Here is a 23725-nt window from a genome sequence, read left to right on the forward strand (position 1 = left end):
CATTTGAATATTCAAGGCTGGAGATGGCTGAAACTAAGATGGAAGCTATAAGGAGGGCAATAACAACTGAACTGTGGTTCAGAAATAGAAATATTTTCCTAAAGGATGGAGTGATGCATGAGAAATCCAAGAAGTCCGACTGTACAGAAAGAGGCCAAAAAATGGTACCCTGTGAGTACCAAAAGCCATAAGAATGCCAGCTCTAATAAAATGTACACCTTCAAAATGTAGTTACAGCTAAAAGCTCAGAAAAGTACAATGCTCAGTCTGGTATGCAAGTTAGAAGAAAATCCATGTTTCTCTCATTGACTGTACTCTGTAATATACTTGTAGTCTCAAATAACCATATCTAATGAATAAAAATAAGAAAGTGTTCTCATGAAAAGTATATTCACACATCTTAATTTATTTCATCAAGTAATTATAAGATCATAGAATCGTTGAGGTTGGAAGGGACCTCTGGAGGTCATGTGGTCCACCCCCCCATGCTCACAAAGGGTCATCTAGAGCTGGTTGTCCAGACTGTGTCTAGATGGCTTTTGTGTATCTCCAAGGATATAAGAGGGAATTTAATACTACAACTCCAGAACTTGTTTATTCTCTATGGATATATTTGATTGTCATTCAACAGAAGGATGAGGAAACCTTTTGAAATTTCCTAAAAATCTTCTTATAGTCCTCAGAAAAATCTAGAGTGTATTAAACCACTATGTCAAATATTGTTGGGAAGGTTCTTTCTCTCACTACGAGCGCTGCAAAATCTTGCTGAGGCAGAACCCTGCAGACTATGAATCTGGCAAATGAATGCTGTAGGACATACATAAGGAATATGAATATATCTCAGTCCAAGCCCTTGTACAAAAATTAGACAAGGTGTATTGAAACTAGAGGGATTGAAACACAAGAAGTTGAGCCTCCATTGAACCAAACGCTTCACAGAAAACATGAAGTTCTGATACTACTAAAGATACTGCATTAAAGACAGATTATTATTAATCATCACCAACATTTAATATGTCAAGATTTTTTCTTATATATTTACTAGTCGCAGACAGCTGGAAATAATTCCTCCTCAGATTCTTAAAAGAAGGATTACTCCTATTTAGAAGTATTATGTGTCATCACCAGTCTAAAATCATTAAGAAATGTTCATCTCTTTTATTAGAGTGTTTCTATAGCAGGTCCAGAGTGCTTGCAAAGCTGAAATTTGGTTTCTTGTATATGAAAAGATAACAATCTTTTCACTGTATTTTAAATTGTATGTGAAGTGGTATTACATTTTAAGAATATTAAATGAAGTCACTCAAGCATTGGTTGTACGAGTTGTCATTCGCTGGACTGCTGTTATTTAGGAATGAAAAGGCAGAAACAGCAATTTAGCTAAGTAACACATAAGATGTTCCTGGTTTGTGAACAATACTGCAGGTTAGTAGCAAATTAGGCCGATTTTCAATGTAAATTTCTAAACAACGTCAGAAATGCATGCTGGTTGTAGCATCAGTGGTAAGTAGTGTAACGGAGTGGAGTACATACTCAGCATCATTCAGCAGAGTAAGCCAGGACAAAATAGCATCTAGAATATCCTCTAGAGCAATCCACAAGGCTCCTTCAGCACTCTACTAAAGTCAACCTGCTGCCATGCCTATCCGTTCATTAATAATTCTGAAACTGAGGACAGCATGTCATTGTTGGTATTCCATTTGCTATGGAAATATACTTTTTAATGAGTAAATACATTAGAAAGTTACACTTTCCTCCCTCTCCAAACTTTCCCACATCAATTATAACATTTATATTTTGATCTTACTGAGCCTGTTTTTCATGTAGGTTGTTAAACATTTAGTCCATTGGGAACTATTCTATGTATGAATAAATAATCAATTCTCTGTTATGGTATAATATATGCCTGTTAATGGCACTACAAATCTATTTATCTCAACCACCTACTTATCAGCATGATCTTTTATGTCAACATGTGTGTAAAGGATCACAGTGGACAATGCCTGGCCAACTGCTTAAGGCAAAGTGAGGAGAAACTTGGAATGAAAGACTGTCCCAGCATTTGCATAACTGCAGTCTTCACAAACTAGTAAGTCTCCTGTCTCTGAGTCTCATTTAAATTTCTGCCACATAGCATGATCAAGAGGTTATGTATCTGGATCCCAGTTTTCCCATATGCTAGCCGCCGTTAATCTAGTTGTTCGTGGGGTGGCTGCTGGCCTTCCCCTTCCTATAGCCTTTATTCCACTTCCAGCTGCCCTGAAGAGTGATCAGTAAGTTACCACTCTATGTTGCAATCTGTTTCCTAGCTCATTTCTGCTCCTACAAAAAAGAAAAAAAGGTCTTTTTCTCATTCTTTTTAAATTTTTTATTACCCAGATCAATACAATCAGAGTTCTGCATCTGTCTAACCTCCACTCACCAGAGCCAGCCAGAGTGGGGACCTGCCAGTTTCTTAGTAATGTTCATGTCATGATGGTTATTTTTTTTCCCCCCACACTAAGTTCATCTAAATTACTTCCTCTGAGATGCTAGGGGTGGCTTCGCTTCCCTTCACCACGACTCGCTGTCTCTATCCTGCTATATCTGCTTATAAAACGATGCCTTCCAATTTTAGGCCCATTTTTTTCCCACAAGTAGTGAATGCTCTGTTAATCTTTAGGAATGATCCTCCCAAGAAGGCTGTAACTTCTATTTTAAGGAAGATTTCAGTCTGGATGGATGATCTTTATGACCGCAGTTGGTACTATTTCTAATCTGCCTTTGTTATCTAAGGTTTGGTAGAAGGTCATGGAAATTCTGGACCACCTTGTCAGAAATCACCTGCCTGAAGAGTTTTAAACTGCCCATCCTGTTATGGAGCTGACTCTGCTTTATTCTGGATGTGTTCTGGTTTACAGAAGCCCTCACACTGGTAGCAGAATTTTCCGTTAATAATCCACATACTCATCTGACTCGATACACTTCCTTCTTCTCCACGTGTTTGGAAAAGCTACCTTTTTCATCATTCCAATACAAGATTCTGCCTGATAGATGACAACAACTGAGAAATACACTTCTTGGCATTTAACCCAGTATGTACAGTCTTTTTATCAGAGAAACTGTGTAAATATAAAACCAGAATGAAAAGAATCCATGGTGTTACTACTCAAAATATTCTGGAACAAAATCTCTTCCTCTCTTCCAAAGAATCCTAACACAAAACTTGCAAAAAAAAATAAATGTTCTTCAAGTGTAAAGGCATGTCCTTTGTTTACAAGCATTTAGGGGGGACAAAAAGAGAGAACACACACCTAGAACATTTAAGTAGGAAGAAAAATGTGCTTTCATTGTTGCCCCAAGAAACAATAAACAAATCATCACATATAAAATGAGTTTGACTTGTGTAAAGCACCGTCAAGACTATTTCCGGTAACACGAAAGCCAAATCCTGAAATTAGAGTTGAGATTTAATCAGGAATGGAGTATCATTTTCCCTGAAAAAATGTACATTTTCAGCCCACACTAAGGAAGGGGGGAAGTAAAGTTAAAATATCTACAAATTAGAAAGAAACCTGTTTGAACCAATGATCCTGAATTTGTATAAACACTACAGTTTCTTAAAAAGGGGGTCTGATTTTTCCCAGCATCAACTTATTCAATGAATTATAACTCCTTTCTGATATAGTACATTTAAAAGACATCCAGTTAATCTAACAAATTCATAAATACAGGCATTTTAAAAATTTTGGTGTTAATATGCCAATAACATCCCAAATATATTCTGTAAGTTTTTGCCTGCTGTATTCTCAGATTAAATATAAGGCTATAAAAAATAAATAGCTCATTTAATGCTCAGCTTTTCTTATATAAACTTGATGAGATTTGAATTATATGTTACGGAAACTCATTGGAAACCCTATAACTTCCTAAAAAAAAATCAGTTCAATTCAATGTCTCATAAAAGGCAGAGCACTATTTCAAATTTAGGAGATTAAATCTACTGGACATCTGAATCTAATCCAGTATTTACATGATTAAAATGGATACCCAGAAAAAAACAAGTAATAATTCATGTACATAACTTTAGGTACCAAAGTTTGAAAAATGATTGAAAAATCTACGTAAAAGGATGAAAAAAAAACCCCAATCAGCATGCGTAAACCTTGGCTACCTCTGATAGATGACTGTGATAAAATAAAGGCACTGGGTCAGGAGAATATTTTTGCTCTGAGCTGTCCGCTACCAAACCGAAAGCCCAGGTGGTAGTTTGAGGACCAGGAATACAATTTTTTTCAGTGTCAAGTACAGTTACGCAGTACAGGTATTCTCATATGTGTTGATCTTGGATTAACAAGTAATTGATTTCAAGATGAAAAGGGGGAAGTAACCTCCAGAGCAGCACAAGATCATTGTTTACTGCACGTCATGGTGAGCACAGGTAAATACAATTCAAAAAATTACTCTTTGAAAATCAACAAGAATTGATCTTTAAAATGATGTCACAGGAAAAAAATTTCTCATGAGCTACTAGACAGTATTTCCTCTGAGTTTTATGTAATGAAAAGCAGCAACTGTACCTAGCTTCACAGAAGTGTATGTCACCATGCAGGAGAAACCCACATCTAATTATTCACCAGAAAATGGCCTCTCTGACATAAACAGGGGAAATTGTTTCATAAATCAATTTTGCACTAACCTTCTAAACAAAAACGCACCACACATTTGAGATGCAATTACTTTGCCTTGTACATCACAGGATAAGGTGACTTGATATTAAAGGGAGGGAGAGGTGAGGGTTGCTCTTTGTTCTCTGCACTGAACATGGCAATCTATTATCAGAGAAATTATAAACGTTCACAATAAGTACATTGTCCTCAACCCTCATTCACAGGCTCCCCTGCAACCTCTCCGTGTAGTATTTCTTCACACCAGGGCCAGCGACAAGCTTGGTACCCATCCTACAGCAGCAACTCTTCTCTCTGCTTTTCTTATCCTCCTTCCACTGATCACACCACATTAATAAATTAGGCCCAGCCCTTTCTGTTGTGTTTATGATTAACGGACATTTGCATCTGCTTTCCAGAAGCTTCTGGAGTGATAACTGCTTAAGTCAGAAGTCTTGATTTTTCACTGTTTTATTATTATTTTTATTATCTTGTTATCTTCTTCAGATAAGAAAATAAGCAAAAGGACAAATCAGTGCTTGTTTCTAAAGAAAGAAGAATGACGTGAGCACTACTATTTATACTGTCTTAATACTTCTGTACTATTTTTCCCGCTTCCTAAAAATTGCATTAGGGAGTTTACAAAGACGTACATAAATGAAAATCTCTTGCCCGGATTTCATAGAGCAGTATGAAAAGACAGCCAGGGATGGGAGGTGGGAAGTCAAGCTAATGGCTTACAGCAGTCACACCCTGCAACTTTGAAAGGGTCTGGAATGCTCTTGCTTCTTCATATTCAGTTTAGACATGTTTGTTTTCTGGGAGCGTGCTCTAGTCATCACTACCACTTTTGCCTCTTTATTGCATTTGTTTCTTTAGATCATATGGAAATTTGCTTGGCTTGGTCACTCCACATGACAGGGACTGTTTGGCTCAGATCCTCATGAAAGTGAAGTTATTTAAAACCTGGTTTTCTCTCACAGCACTGAAAGCACACAAGAGCAAGTCCTTTCCTCATGCCAAGAGCCAGTCATGAACCCAAGCACAGCAAACTCAAAGCTGCCTCAGGAAGAGGTTGCCTTTTCCCAACACCTGTAGCCAACAGAATAGAAATGAGCTGTAAGGAAGTGTTTCTTGATGAGACAGCTATAAATCGATAAATAAAAGATTAGAGGGATATTCAAAATTAAGATGTCAACATGGGAATGCACAGACAAGTCACTTTGGATGAAAGAAGCTGGTGGGCTTACCAAAGATGTTGCCATTTGCATAATACATCGGTTTATATTTTCCTGAGGATAAACATAAACAGGGAAATAAAAGTCTGTGGCAAGCCTTGTATTTGCTTAAATCGGAGCTCATTAAATAGTAAATATCAAATTACTAATAGTTAGTTTAGGTAATGTTTGTGGGGTAGGGCTTAAATTTACAAAATTGCTTGGCTTCATCCTGACAAATCTGACACCAGCATACTAACTAACAAATTTTTTACTTCATTACTAATTTTGGTTTTAAACCTTCAGCCCATGATTTCTTTAGTGGAGTGTTGAGATTAAACCACCACTGATTTTGAATATATAATTCTGCATCTGCCTATACATTTGCAAATTATAATATTAAACTTTTTAATGTTGAAAATAAATTAATAAATCCTGTTGCTGGCATGAAATGGGTGAATGACAAGTGTTGAAATATATGGATTGTGGACACTTCATCATCCAGTGTCAAAGCAAAAAGCATTGTGCCCTTCGCCATAACGTCATCCTATTCCACTTTTGTCCTTATATATATTATGTCTGCTTTTTTTGGCACGTGATATGCATTCAATTAAGTAATAGCACTCCAGATGTGGTAAGTGCTCTGCTCTAGTTTTACATCGTAATACAATGTGCCATGTATTAGCAAAATAGACAATGATCTGATTTACTATGTGTATTACTCTAAATGTGAAAACACTGCTCATAAATTGTATTTTTTGTATCTACCACTTAGGCTTCCGCTGCTATTACCTGACTTTAAAAACTGTAGCAATTACACAGTGAAAACAACTTGAAAGTTCATGGCATCCTGCAGGAGACAACGCATTATAATGCATATCCTCAATTCTCTGCAGGATTCAGCAGACTGCAAATCTGTCAGGGCCGAGTCTGCAGGGAAACTGTACTTTTCAGCTGTCTCTGCTGTATATAATCCACATTATATGATGCAATAAGATATAAAATTGTCAGAAGAGCCCAGAGTTGTTCTCCCTTTACTTAAAATTATATGTGCAAAGACAAGGAGAATAAAGTAGAGTTTGTATGGTTTTGGAGCTGAAATCATATTGGCAACATGATGCATCATAAATTTTAAACCATCAGCTGTCATGGCTGATCTTATGCAGGTGCTGAACAGTAAGCATTTGTGCTAAAATAACACCACGTTATATATCAGCCCTGATAAGTGTTGGTCCATGCTTTTATCTTGTCATAATAAACAGAAATAAACAAATAAATAAGCATAGAATATTGTGAACAGTCACAAGTAGATACATCTTTAAACAAATAGTTGAAAATAAAACCTTAATAATACTGACTTTAGTAAATCAGTAAAGAACTTTACAGATCCTGGACAGATGGTATTGTCCTACAACATTTCTTCAGAAAGTACACTGACAAACCAACATCTCCAAATTTCAGCAAATGTTCATTGTGACAGAATCATCAGCCCCAGCTATAATCCAGATTTTGCTCCTTTCCTGACTCCTGTCCACAATCGCTACCTTAAGGGTTTTTAAAGTAGAATCATCTGTCACTCTCCTTGGAAACCTCTCAGACAAACAGCAAAGCTCACAGGACCATGATGGCTACCCTTCGGTACCAGGAGAAGAAATGAGCAGCAAAGAGTGGGCTGGATAGGAACAGCTTAATACAGCCCTGCTGCAGCCAGAATAGCCATGCCTGGCCATGGCTTTACGCAAAAGTTTAAATGTAAACTAGTTGGACCAGGTGGGATGGTGTTGCTGGACCTGTATCAAGTAATGCTTTGAGAGGACAACAGTTTCAATTAAAACAAACACAAGCAAATCCATCGCTCCAGGTTGTGTGTAAATTGTTCCAACTGCCCAATAAAATGTTGTGCAGAAATACCCTAGTTCACTTTTTCAGACCCATATGGGGTATCTGACGCAGCAAAAGCACATCACTGGCCATAGGACTCATTAGCTTAACCAGCACCATTCTGGGTTTGATGCTCCTTCCAGAAGTGCAGACAACACCACGGTGCAACCTTGAAATAATGGGAACCAGGTGACTGAACAGATCATTAGAGGTAACCAGCTTGTCGACAGGTGATCAGACAGGGGGGGATATGTGGAAAACACACACACACAGAGTATTGTAACAGTGGGCTGGCTTAGTGGAGTTAATATATGCTGCTCTTCAAATAATAAGAGACAGGAAAAATGAAGGTTGAACTGAGGATTTTATTAAAATAAGAGTACGCTCTTTAAAAATATCTTCTTATATAATGGCGACCACGCTCCAGTTCAGAGGCTTCTTTTTAACATGACTGAATAACAGACCTTCTCTTCTATATATTTATAGCTTGACAGATGTAAAACATTTAATTTGAATGACTCCACATTTTTGGTCGTTATTTGAAGGTTAGAGGTGCAGAGGCCAAAAGGTGACAACTTCCACTACATGGTTATTATCCACAGCTCAGGTTGAGATAGTTGCTTCAGAAATTAAAACCTCAGGGCCGCACCTCATACCTGTCCCTCAGTTAGCTGCTGCTCCCTCCCACAGAAATTTAAGCTCATCCCATTAGTACAGTGAGTGATTTATAATACAACAATAATGCAAAAGTAAAACCTGGGAAATATTGTTTGCACCAAAAGAAAATCTCTAGTTCTCTCCTTCTCCTTTTAAATATTTAAAGGTGAATTCAGTGCTTGTCAAAATTACTGATTCACAGCCCCTTTACACCCAGGTCAGGCATCCTGGCTGCAGGACTAGCAGCAACCAGCAGCTCCCACACCCCATCGCACTCGCTTTGTTCAGGTGTAAGGAATGGCCACAGGAGTAGCTCTTTATCATGCTGGTCCAGGACAAGTGTTTATATACACTGTACTGAGCACTTTTACATTGTTGTAGATCCAAGAATTACAAAGTCTCTCATAATTTAAGAACTAACCTCTGATTTCACAGGAAGCAATGATTATTTTGCTCTTGTAATGGGACCAAGGTTTAGACTTAATGGGTTAAGGCACAGTCATTAACTGACTGGTATCCACGACAGAAAAATCAAAGGACAATGAGTAAGGCCAAGTAGGTGATTTCTTACTCGGATTTAGTCTCTGGGACTGGGTTTGGATCTGTCACAAGAGTGAAGAAAGCAACTTAGTATTTGTAGATTCCCCTCAATCCCCTTCCAGATGCAGCTGTGCTGGCTGTACAGGTTACTGATCCCAGCCCCAACCACCTGTCCCACTCCTGCAGCTCAACGGCTCTTCCAGCCTATCGGCAGAAGGGCTTGTGTAACCCCTCCCAGCCTTCCCAGGCAAAACCAGCCATGTTAGCTGAGACTAATTATTTTAGCTTCTTAAAAGGTAGTGGGATCATTTTGACTGAGATGGGTTTGGAAGTAATTACACCAGCAACTGGGCAGCAGACCTGTGGGAGAGGTTGCCCTCACTCCCGCAAAGGGATCATTACAAGGAGCTGGGGGCTGACCAGAGGCATCGACTTCTTGAGCTGGCCCAGGGGCACCTGGAAAGGGTGTGCAAATACCGGGTGAGTCTCACTGGGGGAGCCCAGTTTGAACTAATTACTTCACAGGCAATCAAATAATCATCAGCTGACAACCACTCCTGGGTCTTGTGGATCTGACTGATACAGGCAAGAGGCCAGAGCTGAAATTCTCTCTATTCCATAACCAAACCTCTGATCCAGCTAATTCCCTTCTGTTAAAACTGCCTACACATGCACACACACATGCATATCTTCTCTCTCTTTTTGCTTTGTCTCACATCCTGAGCTGTAGTTGCAGATCTCAGACATGGCAGGCTGAGCACTATATTCTCTACAATTACCCTGACATGTAGTGAAACCTACCTCTAGCTATTAGGACCTGGAACATCAGCGATGGTAGCAAAATAAAAAGGTTGATGTGATATTTGTCTAATCCTGGCAAGGCAAAAGCACTTCTAAAGTAAAAACCTTACAATATATAGTATCGATGAGCATAATATATATTATGTCGATAGGCTTATTCTCTTAAGATGGAAGCACAGGGGTTCTTGTGTGTGTCTGCAAAGCAGAGTACTTAGCATAAAAAGATTATGTCCTGTTTGTGCAAGAGGAAATGGGCCATCCTTTACTTTTCTGTGGCATTACAATTGTCAGCCCTAATTGTCTATCACTTTCTGGGTAATAAAATTACTGCTTCTTTAGCAAAGATTCAGATCCACTGGCCTTAGCAGCTCCCTTTTAAATTTCAACAGTGTAGTTAGCCCAAATCATATAATAAAAGTTACACAGTGTGATAGTGTACAAGTAACAATGGCATTAGTTCTACGTGGCCAGAAGTTTTAGAGAAAGTCATTTTCTAGAAGGATCCAAAATTCAGTCGCAAAAATGAGCAGCAGCAAAGAGTTCCCTTCAGGAACAGAGGGGGCCTTGTTGATGAACTCTTGAAAGTCTCAGCTGCGACACCTTAGGTAACATGTATAGAGCCTGAGCAGCTAGGAAAAATGCAGGCATCTCCCCAGAGAATTTTACAACGCAATCCACTCCCCAATGAAATTAAATTTAAACTTGCACATGTGATGAGTCCAGGTTCTATACCCCAATAGTGGCAAAATCTTTGTTGATTTTTCCCAGCTTCAGCTGAAGTCAATCAGAAAGCACTCAGGCATGGATCCCAAGTCTCTCCTCCTGCAAACATGAGCTGGAATGCCAGAAAAGGTTTCAACCATGAAGTCAGGGAAATTCAGAGCATCTTTTCAGTAATACTAACAGAGCAAGGCCTATCACTGATTTAAACCCAAGGAAAATCAACTCATAAAATAGTTGTGGTTGTCTGTGCTAGAAGGGAACACAGCAGTCCAGGAGGTCACTCCCAGCCCAATTTCATTTTATCTGTGCAAGCTTAAATTTACTTTGAGTCTGTGAGCGACTCACGTAAGCATACATGTAGGTTTGCCAGATGCAGGACAACAGGCTTGATTCTGCTATATTAAAAGCAACCAGCAGATTTTCATAGGCTTGAACAGGAGTAAGATAGCCCTAAGTTACTAAATCAAACATTAGAATACTTGCAAAAGAGAAAAAAAAATGCTTATTTTTCAAGGAAGCAACTAAAATAGCCATAGAAATAGATTAAAATATTACAAGCTTTGTTAAATAAAAAGCATTTCTTTGTTTAAATATGGACGCATCAATGCCTAGCAACATTTTCAAAAGCATTTAAGTGACTCAGGAACTTAAGATCATTACATAGTTGTGAAAAACTTTTTATTCTAAATCAGATTGCACAAAAATCTGTGAAAGTTTAAATGGATGGATGGACAGATGGCCGAATGGGTTTCTTTTCTGCATTACTTGCCTGCAGCTTCTCCCTCTGTTAGCTTCCTTTTTTAATCTCACTTTTTGGGGGGAATTAAAAAAAAAAAAAAAAAAGCAGTACTCAGACACGCAGCCTGTTTCAAAGCTCCAGTGGGTAGCAGGGAATACTTTAGAGATCAGGTGAAATGAATTCAAGATGAGTGAAAATGGTCTTTGGCTCTGCTCTGCTACCTTTTACTGAAGAATCACTGCAGAGACGTGAATCATCTCCAACCACATTGTGTTTTGCTTCTTGCAGGCTTTTTTCACAGATCCTTCCTGCTTCTTTTGTCTCCTAGTGTCAGACACGGTGATTTTCCATTGGTCACTGTGGCATTAAGGGTTTGCTACCAGTTAGAACAAGTGTAAGAGAAAAGGAGCCTGCTGCAAAATAAACAAACAACTACATAAATAAATAGATAAAATAATGGCAGGCACCTTGTAATAAGGAATAACAACTGGGTAATAAAGTCAGCGAAAAAATGGGAGAACACAGCTTCTGTTCACTTGGCTTACAGAAAAAACCCTATATTTTCTACTTGGGATCAACCAAAATCTCTGCTTAATATAAACTGAGAATACAGTTATATTCAGGCAACTGGGGTCTTTGGTTTTTTTTAGAAAGAAATCTCCTTCCAGAGAGAAAGAACAACAAAATAGGAAAAAAGGTAAAACCCCCATATTTTTATGAAACTGTTAATAATCAAACAGACATAATTGTACAAGACACTAATAGAAACTATTGTTCAGGGAAGAAGACAAACATCAACATCATAAAACACTAATTTTATGAAGTATATGAAACTGCAGCTCACTTCTCCTAGTTAATCCCTCAAAATTAAATAAAAATCACGTCTTCAGTAAGAAATGTAATTCCATTTAGAAACTCTAAATCACAGTTTTTCAGAGAGTTTGAAAAACCTAGGGGTGGTATCTTCATTCTTAAATTGAATTCCTTCCTTTGGGGACTGTAGCTAGTTTCTGTGTTTATGATAAAACAGATAGCATAAAAAAACCCAAGGAATATATGGGAGAAATAGGCATATTTTGAACTTATGTACTTTACCTGAAAAGGAGTTTTGCCTTCTTGATTTACGTATAACTGCACTGATGCTCCCCTACATGATACTAAATTTTAACACAAATAGTATGCCAATAAAAGCATATACCAGTAACTGTAAAGCCAGTTTCCAATCTAAAGACACTACAATATAGAAGAGAATCAAATTCAGATTTAAAGATCCCCCTTCTACTTTTCTACACTCTGTAGTTAATGTAAACACTTTTAGAAGTGTCTCTGAAGTCTTTCAGACTCTCAAAAAATAGCTCAGCCAAACACAGACTGCACAAGGGCCTGAACAGAGCACTGGGTAAAATCTAAAAGAAAAATGTAGGCAATTATTTCTGAGACTTTTTTTTTTTTAAGTTCTATTGCACAATAAAACTGAAGTTACAGATGATACTGGGTTCCGTTTCAACAAATATCATAACATTATGGGTCTTTCTGATGGTGTTTAAAATGTTTACTGATGTTTCAAGGAAGCATTAGATAAAAAAGGCCAATGCTGGAGTGTCATTAGTAGGATGGCCATTATTTTCAGGGGACTTCACTGTGCTCGTGATGGTTTTAAAGTGTATTTCCTGAAAGATATTCTCTGTACTGTCTTCCAAGAAAATTTCCAGGTGGAGAAATTTCAGATGCATGAAAGAAGCACTGGAAGTCAATAACTTTTGTTGTTGTCAGACCAATCCTTGACATACTTTGGGCTTAGGCGTGACTCAAAATTTAGCATCAGCCAGAAATAATTTCCAAAGACATTTTTGAGGCAGCCTCTCTGTTTCAGAGCACAAGAGAGTTGTTGGTTTGTTTGTTTTGGTTTTTTTTTTAATCATCATGGACATGAGCTGTTACATGCCAGATGCTCTCATGACCAAAGAATGGTCCCAGTCACATCCCTTTTGCTAGTGCAGTCATGGCCAGAGGCTCCTGCACACGACAGTCAACCCCTCCCTCGGTTTGTGACATCCCTCTTGGGAGGAGGCTGTGCTGTTCCTCCCAGTAACCACTTGGTTTTTTTTTTCCTGTGGACTATAAGAACTATTGCTGAAGGCTACCACTGTGGGATCTGCTATGGAGACAGATCTGAGCCTTTTCCTTAGCCATTGAGTATATTGTTCCTATTTTAGGTAATTTTCAAATTATTTCCTAACAGCAGGAAAAGCAGAAGATGGAAGCTGCAACACATGGCACGTGTATCTCCACTTTCAGTCCCCAGGATCCCCTTTGCAAATGAGATCCTGTACTTTATAGAGCTTGTTTTCCCAGTAGTAAACTATTTAAATGAATAACCACATTTAAGCTACTCCTGGGGAAGAGCCAATTTAAGAAAAACCATCCAGGAATTCACTGCAAATGAGATGCTGCCTCTCCAAAGACTCTGTTCCTTACCATCATGATGACAGGCTTGGGACTGGCTTCTAACAGAGAATACCAGAAAGTTGGGAATTTGCACATTATAAGTTAAAATTAAGATGGTTTGTATGACATAGACAAAATGGGGGCTTCCCCCCCCAAAAATAAGTACATAAGTATCATTCACAGCAAATAAAAAATGGCGACTATGTTATACATACTGACTACAGCAAAGTAGTTAAAGTTATGTTTCATGGAGCCTTTCCTTAGAAAGTGTGACTGAGGTGTAATTCTTTGGTGCAGTAAGCTTTAAGAGATTCTTATTGATTCTGTATTGCATATCAACCACAGAGAGGTGTCTGATGCCCCAGGCCTGTCAGTGTTCAAGAGGCATTTGGGCAACGCCCTTAGCAGCATGCTTTAACTTTTGGTCAGTCCTGAAGTGGTCAGGCAGTTGGACTAGATGATCGCTGTAGGACCCGTCCAACTGAAATATTCTATTCAATATCTAGCTTTCTTTTAGATTGTTTATAATTTTCATTAGAACAGTTATTTTAATGCTGATGCTAGCATTATGTTTTTATATTGCAGTTGATGTCAGTAGGGAAACTGCTGTTGATTTAATACCTGGAGCACTGGGATATCAGCTTTACACATGGTTTGCATCCACAGTGGCATCTATTCAGAGGTGATCTACAGGCATTGAAGCTTATCAGTCTATTACATAACAAAAATTAAGCCTAGTGTTCACAGAAAATATCTAAAGAGCACTGGATAGTCTTGTCAGGATCTGTCAATTCAGGTGTTTGAAGTGCTAAAATGCAGAGGAAACTGCTGTTCAAAAGAATCCAAAAAAGCAGTTGCAGGAAGTAACCTGGCTTTCTATCTTGGGGGAGCAAATGTAATGCTCCTGGTGCACCATCTAGAATCCATCAATTTGTATTGATGCACAGAAAAGTTTATCTCAGTGGTCACGCACACCCGTATTTGCAATATCTATCCTCAACATGTTTAGCCTGGAAAATGAACTGATGCATGAATACCTCTTAGGAACTTAGGGAAAACTCTCTGTTAAGTGACGGTTTTCATCATCTCCGTAGGTCTTCTCCATACACTCCAGCTTCCTCTTGCTAATTGCATACAGATATACATTATGCAAGAAATAAGAATGCTGTCTACTGCAGTGGTGAGGTGCCTCAAATTAGCCCAATGGTTTAACTTTCTGTTCCTGTTGTTCCAAATTGAAAAGCCAGCCAAAATGAATATGTTTATTTTTGATGGACTCAGTAGTCATTACCATTGCATTCATCAACTGGAGGCATATCAAGGGCACTGAAGTGTGTTAATTGCAACAGGTTAAATCAGCAGTCATCTCTGGAATTATTCCTTTTCATTTTTTTTCTTGAACTACCTGGCCTTGATACCTTCAATTAAATCACTTGAATAGTATTTTATTGGTATTTTTAATTTATGCCACTATTCTGCTAACATCCATCCATAAATGATCAGGGTTAATTTCCATCTGTGGACATTTGAGAAAGACTCACTTATTCTTTACTGTTTGCTCTTCAAAGAGTGAAGGTGCTTCTACAACGATTTGCTAACTCTGGAAGATTGCCAGCCTTACTACAATTTTCAACACTGTTCACGTGAAGAAGAGTTGGGCAGAGTGAATAAATGCATGCCAAACTGGCTAGAAGTCTATGCAGGAGGTCCACTGAGATTTAAAAAAAAAAAAACAAACTTGTAGGTCAAATGTAATTCAAACAGTCCTTCATTTCTTCACTTTCAAAGTTTTGACTACAGCTCCCTTATCTACCAAACCGAAACCCCACTTGGTACAAGCAGAACTTCAAAAACTACAGTTCCTACTTGGCATAGGTATAACATCTTTCCTTTCCTGAGCAACTACTGGCCTGCTGGCCCTAGTGCCAGGAAGAAATACTATACTCCCACTTATAATAGCATGAAGGTAGTGGTCAATTCTTAAATAGTACTATAAACATCTTTAGACAAATCAAAGCCTCCATCTTTTAGAATCTGTTAAAAGTGTTAAATAACACATTTTCAAAATCTATTTTCTGTTTGATTGTGGTGGGAATTCGGGAATCTTGTTATACCACTGCACATTATTTCAAAATCAAAAGAACATGACATCTAGCATAGAGTGTTTGTCTACTGGTATACCATGATAATTAACCAAGGATTCACCAGCCCGGCCAAAGTCAAGATCCATCCCTGGAATTTAAGAACCTTTTTGATGTTGCCATTTGACTGACCTTTCTTGTCTTCTTAATGTCACGCAAGGCAGTGAACTGAAGAGTAAAGTTCAGCTAAATCCAAAACTGCACTAAGAGCACTATACAGCCACTTCCTTCAATTTAGTTTTCTTCCTGTCGAGCATGACAAATTACTAGAGCTCTCTGAAGTTTACTGATGCAAAGCAGTCGCTTGGATTCTCTTCCAAATTCAAATGAACAGCATTCTTCTCTAGATCTTGATAACACTCTTATGAAATTATGAAATTATCACCCTTCTGGTTTCTCTGAAATAAAGGTGAAACCAGTTCAGAAATACACTTCAGTTCTCTATGCTAAAGCCACTCAGCCTCTCCTGCCAATCACTGAGAAGAAAGCTTATTTCAAGACCTCCCATGTCACATGTATTATAATCACAGCTTATTCTTTGTCAGATATGGTAACTGCAGGCACAGCTCTGCAGATAGATACAGACTGGTAGAAGCAACCCTTGTACATGCACTTACCTGGCTGGACACAAACCAGCATGAGTACAGAAACAGTCAGGCTAATTGCCTGTACCACATTATGCCCAGACCAGTAAACCTTGTATAGTAAGCCTTGCTCTTTTCAGTGGTCATGCCTTCTGAACTATCCTTTCGACAAATAAAGCATATATGATTGAGGGAGGCTAAAGAAATTGAATACTCTGCTACTATTTTATCAGGACTTGACAGCTAGATAGTGGATTAAACTACACAGAAATGCTGGAGTTGAATTACCACTCTGGAATATGTTTACTGGTATTCTGATTCAGACATTTTAGGAGTTCTGCAGTCTGAAAACTGGTTGGTTTGTTTCTTTAACAGACAGGTTCATAGATGTGATACATGGAAAAACTTGACCAAACTTACTGGCTATCCCATGGGAATCTGTTCTTTTGACAATTCAGTTCATGGAACTGGCTGTCAGCCCAGGCTCAAGTTTACAATCACCAGAATTGCAGAAGACTTTACTCAAAGCCCATAGGCCCTGTTTGTTTGCAAAAATGGTCATCAGCTAGGACTTTCTTTGCATGTTTCTTTCACTGCAGAACTCTAAGTCCTAAATGATGCCAGATATAAAAGTGTGTTAAACTTTCACTGGTACAGCAATACCAAGGAGAATCAATCCTGCAACTATGCTTTCATTCAAGCAATTTAAGAATATCATCCAGAGATCTGCCCCAAGGCTTGATAGTTATGAGTGGCAGGGTATGTGAGATAGCATGGGCAAATACCTAGGGCAGTGGGCACACCCAGTGTTTTGGAGTTTCATCCCTGAACAAGTGCAGAATCCTGAAAAACTAGTAGAATATTTGGAGAAAGTATGTTGTTACACTGGGAACTAGAGGGACTTTTGGTTTGCATTTACAAGAAGTGAGTAGCAAATATTATTATCAGGACTAGAGGGGCCCTGCCTCCAGCCAGGTGGAGGAAAGGGACAACCGGGTTTACTGGACTGTGTGGATTCGATGGCCTGGCACATCTGACTCACATGAGTATAAGGCTTTAGTGGATACTGGTGCATTTGTCTGTATTGTTAGAGTGACAGGGGGATCCCAAGAGCTAACTGTATTGGAGGCTGAAGTGAGCCTCACCAGGAATGAGTGGCAAAAGCACCCCATTGTGACTGGCCCCGAGGCTCTGTGCATCCTTGGCACAGACTACCTCAGGACACGGTATTTCAAGGACCCAAAAGGGTACAGGTGGGCTTTTGGTGTAGCTGCCTTGGAGACGGAGGAAATCTTACAGCTGTCTGCCTTGCCTGGCCTCTCGAAGGACCCTTCTGTTGTGGGTTGTTGAAGGTCAAAGAACAACAGGTGCTGATTGCCACCACAACAGTGCACCAGTGGCAATATCGCACCAACCAAGACTACACGATTCCCATCCATGAGCTCATTCATTGACTGGAGAGCCAAGGATTCATCAGTAAGACACACTCACCTTTTAACAGTCCCATGTGGCCAGTGCGGAAATCTAATGGAGAGTGGAGACTAACAGTAGACTATCGTGGCCTGAATGAAGTCACTCCACCACTGAGTGCTGCCATGCCGGACATGCTAGAACTTCAATACGAACTGGAGTCAGAGGCAGCCAAGTGGTATGCCACAACTGATATTGCTAATGCATTCTTCTCAATCCCTCTGGCAGCAGAGTGCAGGCCACAGTTTGCTTTCACTTGGAGGGGCATCCAGTACACCGGGAATTGACTGCCCCAGGGGTGGAAATACAGCCCTGACATTTGCCATGGACTGACCCATAAAGCACCGGGACAGGGAGAAGCTCCCAAACACCTACAATATATTGATGACATCATCACGTGGGGCAACACAACAGAAGACGGTTTTGAGAGAGGGAAGGAAATAGTCCAAATCCTTCTGAAAGCTGGTTTTGCCATAAAACAAAGTAAGGTGAAGGGACCTGCACAAGAGATCCAGTTCGTAGGAATCAAATGGCAAGATCAGATCCCCATGGATGTGATCAACAAAATAGCAGCCATGTCTCCACCAACTAGCAAAAAGGAAACACAAGCTTTTTTTAGGTGGTGTGCATTTTTGGAGAATGCATATTCCAAATTACAGTCTGATCATAAGCCCTCTCTATCAAGTGACCTGGAAGAAGAATGATTTCAGTTGGGGCCCTGAGCAACAACAGGCCTTTGAACAAATTAAACAGGAGATAGTTCATGTAATAGGTCTTGAGCCAGTACTGGTGGGACACGATGTAAAGAATGTGCTCTACACCGCAGCCGGGGAGAATGGCCCTACCTGGAGCCTCTGGCAGAAAGTGCCAGGGGAGACCCGAGGTCGACCCCTAGGGTTTTGGAGTCGGGGATACAGAAGGTCCGAAGCCCACTATACTCCAACTGAAAAAGAGATATTGGCAGCATATGAAGGGGTTCGAGCTGCTTCAGATGCTCCTGGCTCCTGGCACAGCTCCTCCTGGCACCCCGACTGCCAGTGCTGGGCTGGATGTTCAAAGGGAAGGTCCCCTCTACACATCATGCAACTGATGCTACATGGAGTAAATGGGTCGCACTGATCACCCAGTGGGCTCAAATAGGAAACCCCCGTCAACCAGGAATCTTGGAAGTGATAGTGGACTGGTCAGTAGGCAAAGATTTCGGAATATCCTCAGAGGAGTAGGTGACATGTGTTGAAGAAGTCCCACTGTATAACAAACTGCCAGAAAATGAGAAGCTGTATGCCCTGTTCAATGATGGGTCCTTTCACATTGTAGGAAAACATCGAAGATGGAAAGCTGCTGTGTGGAGTCCTATAAAACAAGTTGCAGAAACTGCTGAAGGAGAAGGTGAATCAAGTCAGTTTGCAGAGGTGAAACCCAACCACTTGGCTTTAGATGCTGCTGACCAAGAAGTGGCCAGTGCTCTATCTCTGTACTGACTCCTGGATGGTGGCAAATGCCCTGTGGGGCTGGTTACAGCAGTGGAAGCAGAACAACTGGCAGCACAGAGCAAACTCATCTGGGCTGCCACACTGAGGCATGATATTGCTGCCCGTGTAGAGAACCTGGTCATGAAAGCACATCATGTGGATGCTCACGTCCCCAAGAGTTGGGCCACCAAACCAAACCAAAAACAAAAAACAATGACAAAAAAAAAATCAAACAAAAAAAGAAAAAAACCAAACAAAGAAAAAAAAGAAAATATAACCATTTAAATAGGGGTCTGTAATATGTTCTATCTCCAACATAATCTGCTGATAGTGTAGAGATAATCTCTGAGATACCAAATAGGTTTGCAAACCCTCAGGAAGAAGAAAAGTAAGAGACCATGTGTTAGTGTATGTAGGAATTTTAACTGAAAGCATACTGTGTACAAAAGGAGATGCAACAGTTCCTCCCCTGTTTGAAAGATGGTATCTGTCACCTTAAGAAAGCGTCTATGCTACTTATATTTTCAAGAGAGAATTCAAAGCTCAGAATATCAAAAGTCTGTTTTGGATTTAGGTTTCCCCAGTAATCAATGTTCTGATCCAGTATGGGACATCTCAAGTTCAGTTCAGAGAGCAGAGACCTTGCCTCTCTGTGTCCTTATTGCTAACCCCAGACAGCAAGGAGAAGCTGTCTGAAGGAAGAGCTGCACAGAAGTCAGTGTGCTTTAGAAGTACTGTAGCTGTCTCAAATACAAAGTTGTATACACCTCAAACCGGATGCTCAAAATTAGCAAGCTTCAATGACAACAATTTATCTCTATTCCCCTTTATAGAAAGATAATAGTACCAACTTCTCACATGTGAAAGTACATCCATTCTTATTTGAAAGACACATGAAATATAACAGTGATAAACACCACTGAAGAGGCCCAAACAAATTAATAATTCTTTCTCCATAACAAGATTTGGCTAGCCAGCAACGAGGCCTGGGAATGTATAACAGGGAGAAAAAGAGTTTTGAATAGGTACTTCGCACACGTACAGGACTGGTGGTGCTCACTGACTGGGAAAGTGCCCTGTGAAAAGAAATGGTCATGACTATGTAATTAAACACTCTTATCAGGCTGCATGTACACACAGGAACTGAATTAAAACTGCACAGACAACCTTAATTATGATTTTTCCTGACTTTGCAGTCTTAATCATGTTCTTTTAATCTAGTTCTGTACTTGTAATTTTAATGTCATTTAGCAGTGGCACTTTGAAAAAACAGGCACTATGCTACAAAATTAACTTGACCTCAGCAGAAAAGAAACATAAGACAAACACATTCAGGTAATTATTTTTTATTTTTCATAACTATACATCTAGATGAAACAACAGTGGATACAAAAATCTAATAAAAATTGATAATTTATAATAAAAAAAACCACCTTCAAAAAACCAGCAGCACCTATACATCTGCTTTTTCAGTTAGTCACTTCTTTTTAAAATATGTTTTCATTGCTTATCTATTCCACCAAGATACAGTGTCTTCTGGTCTTCAAATTCATCCATTCTCATTACTCATTACTGCATTATGTGCCTAGGTTTTTGGTGAAGAGCACAGCCAATAGTACAGATTATTTTTTTTAAAACCCCAGTGAAATAAAAACATCCTGTTTGATTCATCAAAGGATTTATTTCCCAAACCTGACTTAAATTATTTGCCAAATGTAACTGCTCTTTCAGTACAATATAGTCTTAATACTGATTGAAAGCCCTATATACATTAGGGAACACAGACCCCCACACCATTCTTGTGCTGGAAAAGCTAATGTTGGATGGACATTTCTGAAACACCCCTAACCACCCTGAATTCAGTCAGGAAGAGCACCAGCAAAGGGCTGTAACTACACTTCCTCATATTTAATGATATCTGAAACAATGGAAAGAACAAATCTTCCCATTCAGTTTTGTGAGAATCTGGAGACGAATGTAAACCCGAACTGATGGCTTCAGGTACAAACAGGCATGGTGAGGTCTGAGCAGAAGCTATGCTATGTGACCACAAAAACAGTCTGCAAACGGAGAGCCTGAGACATTCCTTACATTACAGCAATTTGAGCACAGGGCAAGAAAACATGGAGATTAGCAAGGGACCATTTGAAAAGAAGAGAAGAAAGCACATGAGCACAGGGCTGCAGCAAAGCAGACTCGGATAGGAAACTGCTGCCTGTTTCATCCTGCTCTGCTCAGGAAACCTATGTATTCTTTGCAAAATGGGCTGAAAAGACATAGATAACTTTGTACATGAGATAACTCCTTATGGGAACAGGCCAAGGCAATAGTATTGTGGCATGATGTCAGACATACGTAGGAAAACATCTGAATTTATAACTTGCAATTATTTCCTTGTTTCAGTATTAATTGTACACATATCTGAATTTTAGGGATCAGGAAATCTGTGATTGGCTTCTGGGTGGACAAAGCTTCTCTAAGAACATGTATAAAAGTGAAGGGCACTTTTCTTATCTGTTACAGTTATCTGCTACTGCTGGGCCTATAAACAGCTCTAGACATTAACTGGAATTAGGCCAAAAGGTGGATGTCTTTTTTCAAAAAAATATTATCTTCTAGCAAGAAACCACTCTGAGGCATCATCTGAAACATACTGAAATTGTAAAGAAGGTTTCCAAAGGCTTCACCAAATAACAAGCTAGTTCCTCAGTTTTTTCTACTAGCAGTGTCCAGAGTGAATGTGCAGGGCATGCTCAGTGTAGTCCTCAGGTGGGAATCCAGTCAAACTAGAATTTGTCCCAGTTCTATTTTCTAGAGATGTTGTGATCACGTGCAAAATGTGCTTGTGCTGTCTGGCCATGCACATTGAGAGGAAATGGCCTCAAGCGGCGTCAGGGGAGGTTTAGATTAGATATTAGGAAAAATTTCTTCACTGAAAGAGTGGTCAGGCATCGGAAGAGGCTGCCCAGGGAGGTGGTGGAGTCACCATCCCTGGAAGTATTTAAAAGACGTGTAGATGAGGCACTTCAGGGCATGGTTTAGGAGGCACAGTGGTATTGGATTGATGGTTGGATTTGATGATCCTAGAGGTCTTTTCCAACCTTAATGATTCTATGATTCTATGGCTACTCCTTAATTTGGGCATATAGCCTCTGGGGGGGAGTGGGATGGAAATATATTTCAAGTTGAATGGCTGACTTTATAGACGAATAAATTATTCACATTAATTAAGGTTTGTATTTTGTTGTTTTCCCCTCTCTGTGAATTAACCAGGACCAGCTTACAATTTTTATGTTTTCACATAAATCACAAAGATATTCATTATTCATTGAGCAATTTCTGTAAATCAGACCTGGGCCCATATAGTCTGATCTTGAACAAGCTGAAAAAAATTGTTTACATTCAAAATGTGCACTTTTATTACTCTTCATTGGCTGCAAATATAAGAGTTTTTTTTCCCGTTGCCTGAATGGTTAAACATAATAGGATAATTTTACATTTGAAAGAGATAAAAAGCTGATTTCCTCAAATACTTGCTTAGATGTATTTAACATTTGCTGTTTCTGACAGCAAAGCCTTTCACAAAAGCATTTTCCAGAAGGGTGTCTAAAGTAGGTGGAGGAGGGGAGGACATACAAACTTTGAATGCAAGTAAATATTTGACAGCATTTTTATTCTGTTCACCCACATTCCCTTATTTGAAAGGGAAGAAGCCATTGTGTCAGCCACTGATAGCAATCAAGCACAACTTGTCACAGATGTCCTGGTAAGTTTTGTTACAATATGAAATCAGCGCTAGTTAAATAATTAAAGTAATGACTTAGCAAGGCCATATTTCTTAAAATGTGTATTCACATTTTTAAATGTTTCATTTTAATCAAAGTAAAAATTGAAAGAAACAAAGAAAGAACAATTAAAGAGCAGTTCATTGTTCCTGAACCAGCAGCCTAGGGGCTACATCCAGCTTGCAGGCTGCTTCCATTCAAAAAAGATAAAGAAAAGATGTTTGGGAGAGTGGCAAGATGCTGCTGTTAAAAATATCTCCTCCTGCATATACAACCAAAGCCTATATACCTACCAGCTCAAAGTACCAATACTAAGGGGATCTCGGGGAGTGGAGTTAGAGGCACAAGTCTTCTGTATCTGCCTGGAGTCCAGCTGAGATCAGTCAGCATGGCTTTTAAGGGGTCCCAAAATCTTGCAAACCTGGGAAAGCTGACCACTGTGGAGAATACGGACACAACTGATGAGTGGTGTGAGCTCTATGATGTGCCTTGTCAGAGTTCTACAAGACAGCCCCTCTGCCATGCTTTTATAACCACACATCAGTGATGTGGATCATGCTTTCCAGATCAAATTCTTTCAATCCATATATTTAGATACTTATTTCAGAATTACCCTAGTTA

The 23725-nt window shown here is 39.3% G+C and overlaps 1 protein-coding gene across 2 annotated transcripts in view; it reads right to left on the reverse strand.

The window, feature by feature from the left end:
• Positions 1-20649: 20649 nt before the first annotated feature.
• Positions 20650-23725, reverse strand: part of EIPR1 (EARP complex and GARP complex interacting protein 1) — a 147931-nt gene continuing 144855 nt past the window's right edge. For both annotated transcript variants that reach the window (XR_010372336.1, XM_064447985.1), the window contains one exon: positions 20650-23541. Coding sequence is in view for 1 of the 2 variants with exons in the window: in XM_064447985.1 (XP_064304055.1) it covers positions 23484-23541 (58 nt within the window). In the remaining variant the exon portion in view is untranslated. The remainder of the gene's footprint in view (positions 23542-23725) is intronic.

Source organism: Phalacrocorax carbo, chromosome 3 (assembly GCF_963921805.1).
Source record: "Phalacrocorax carbo chromosome 3, bPhaCar2.1, whole genome shotgun sequence".
In the NCBI taxonomy this organism is placed as follows: domain Eukaryota; kingdom Metazoa; phylum Chordata; class Aves; order Suliformes; family Phalacrocoracidae; genus Phalacrocorax; species Phalacrocorax carbo.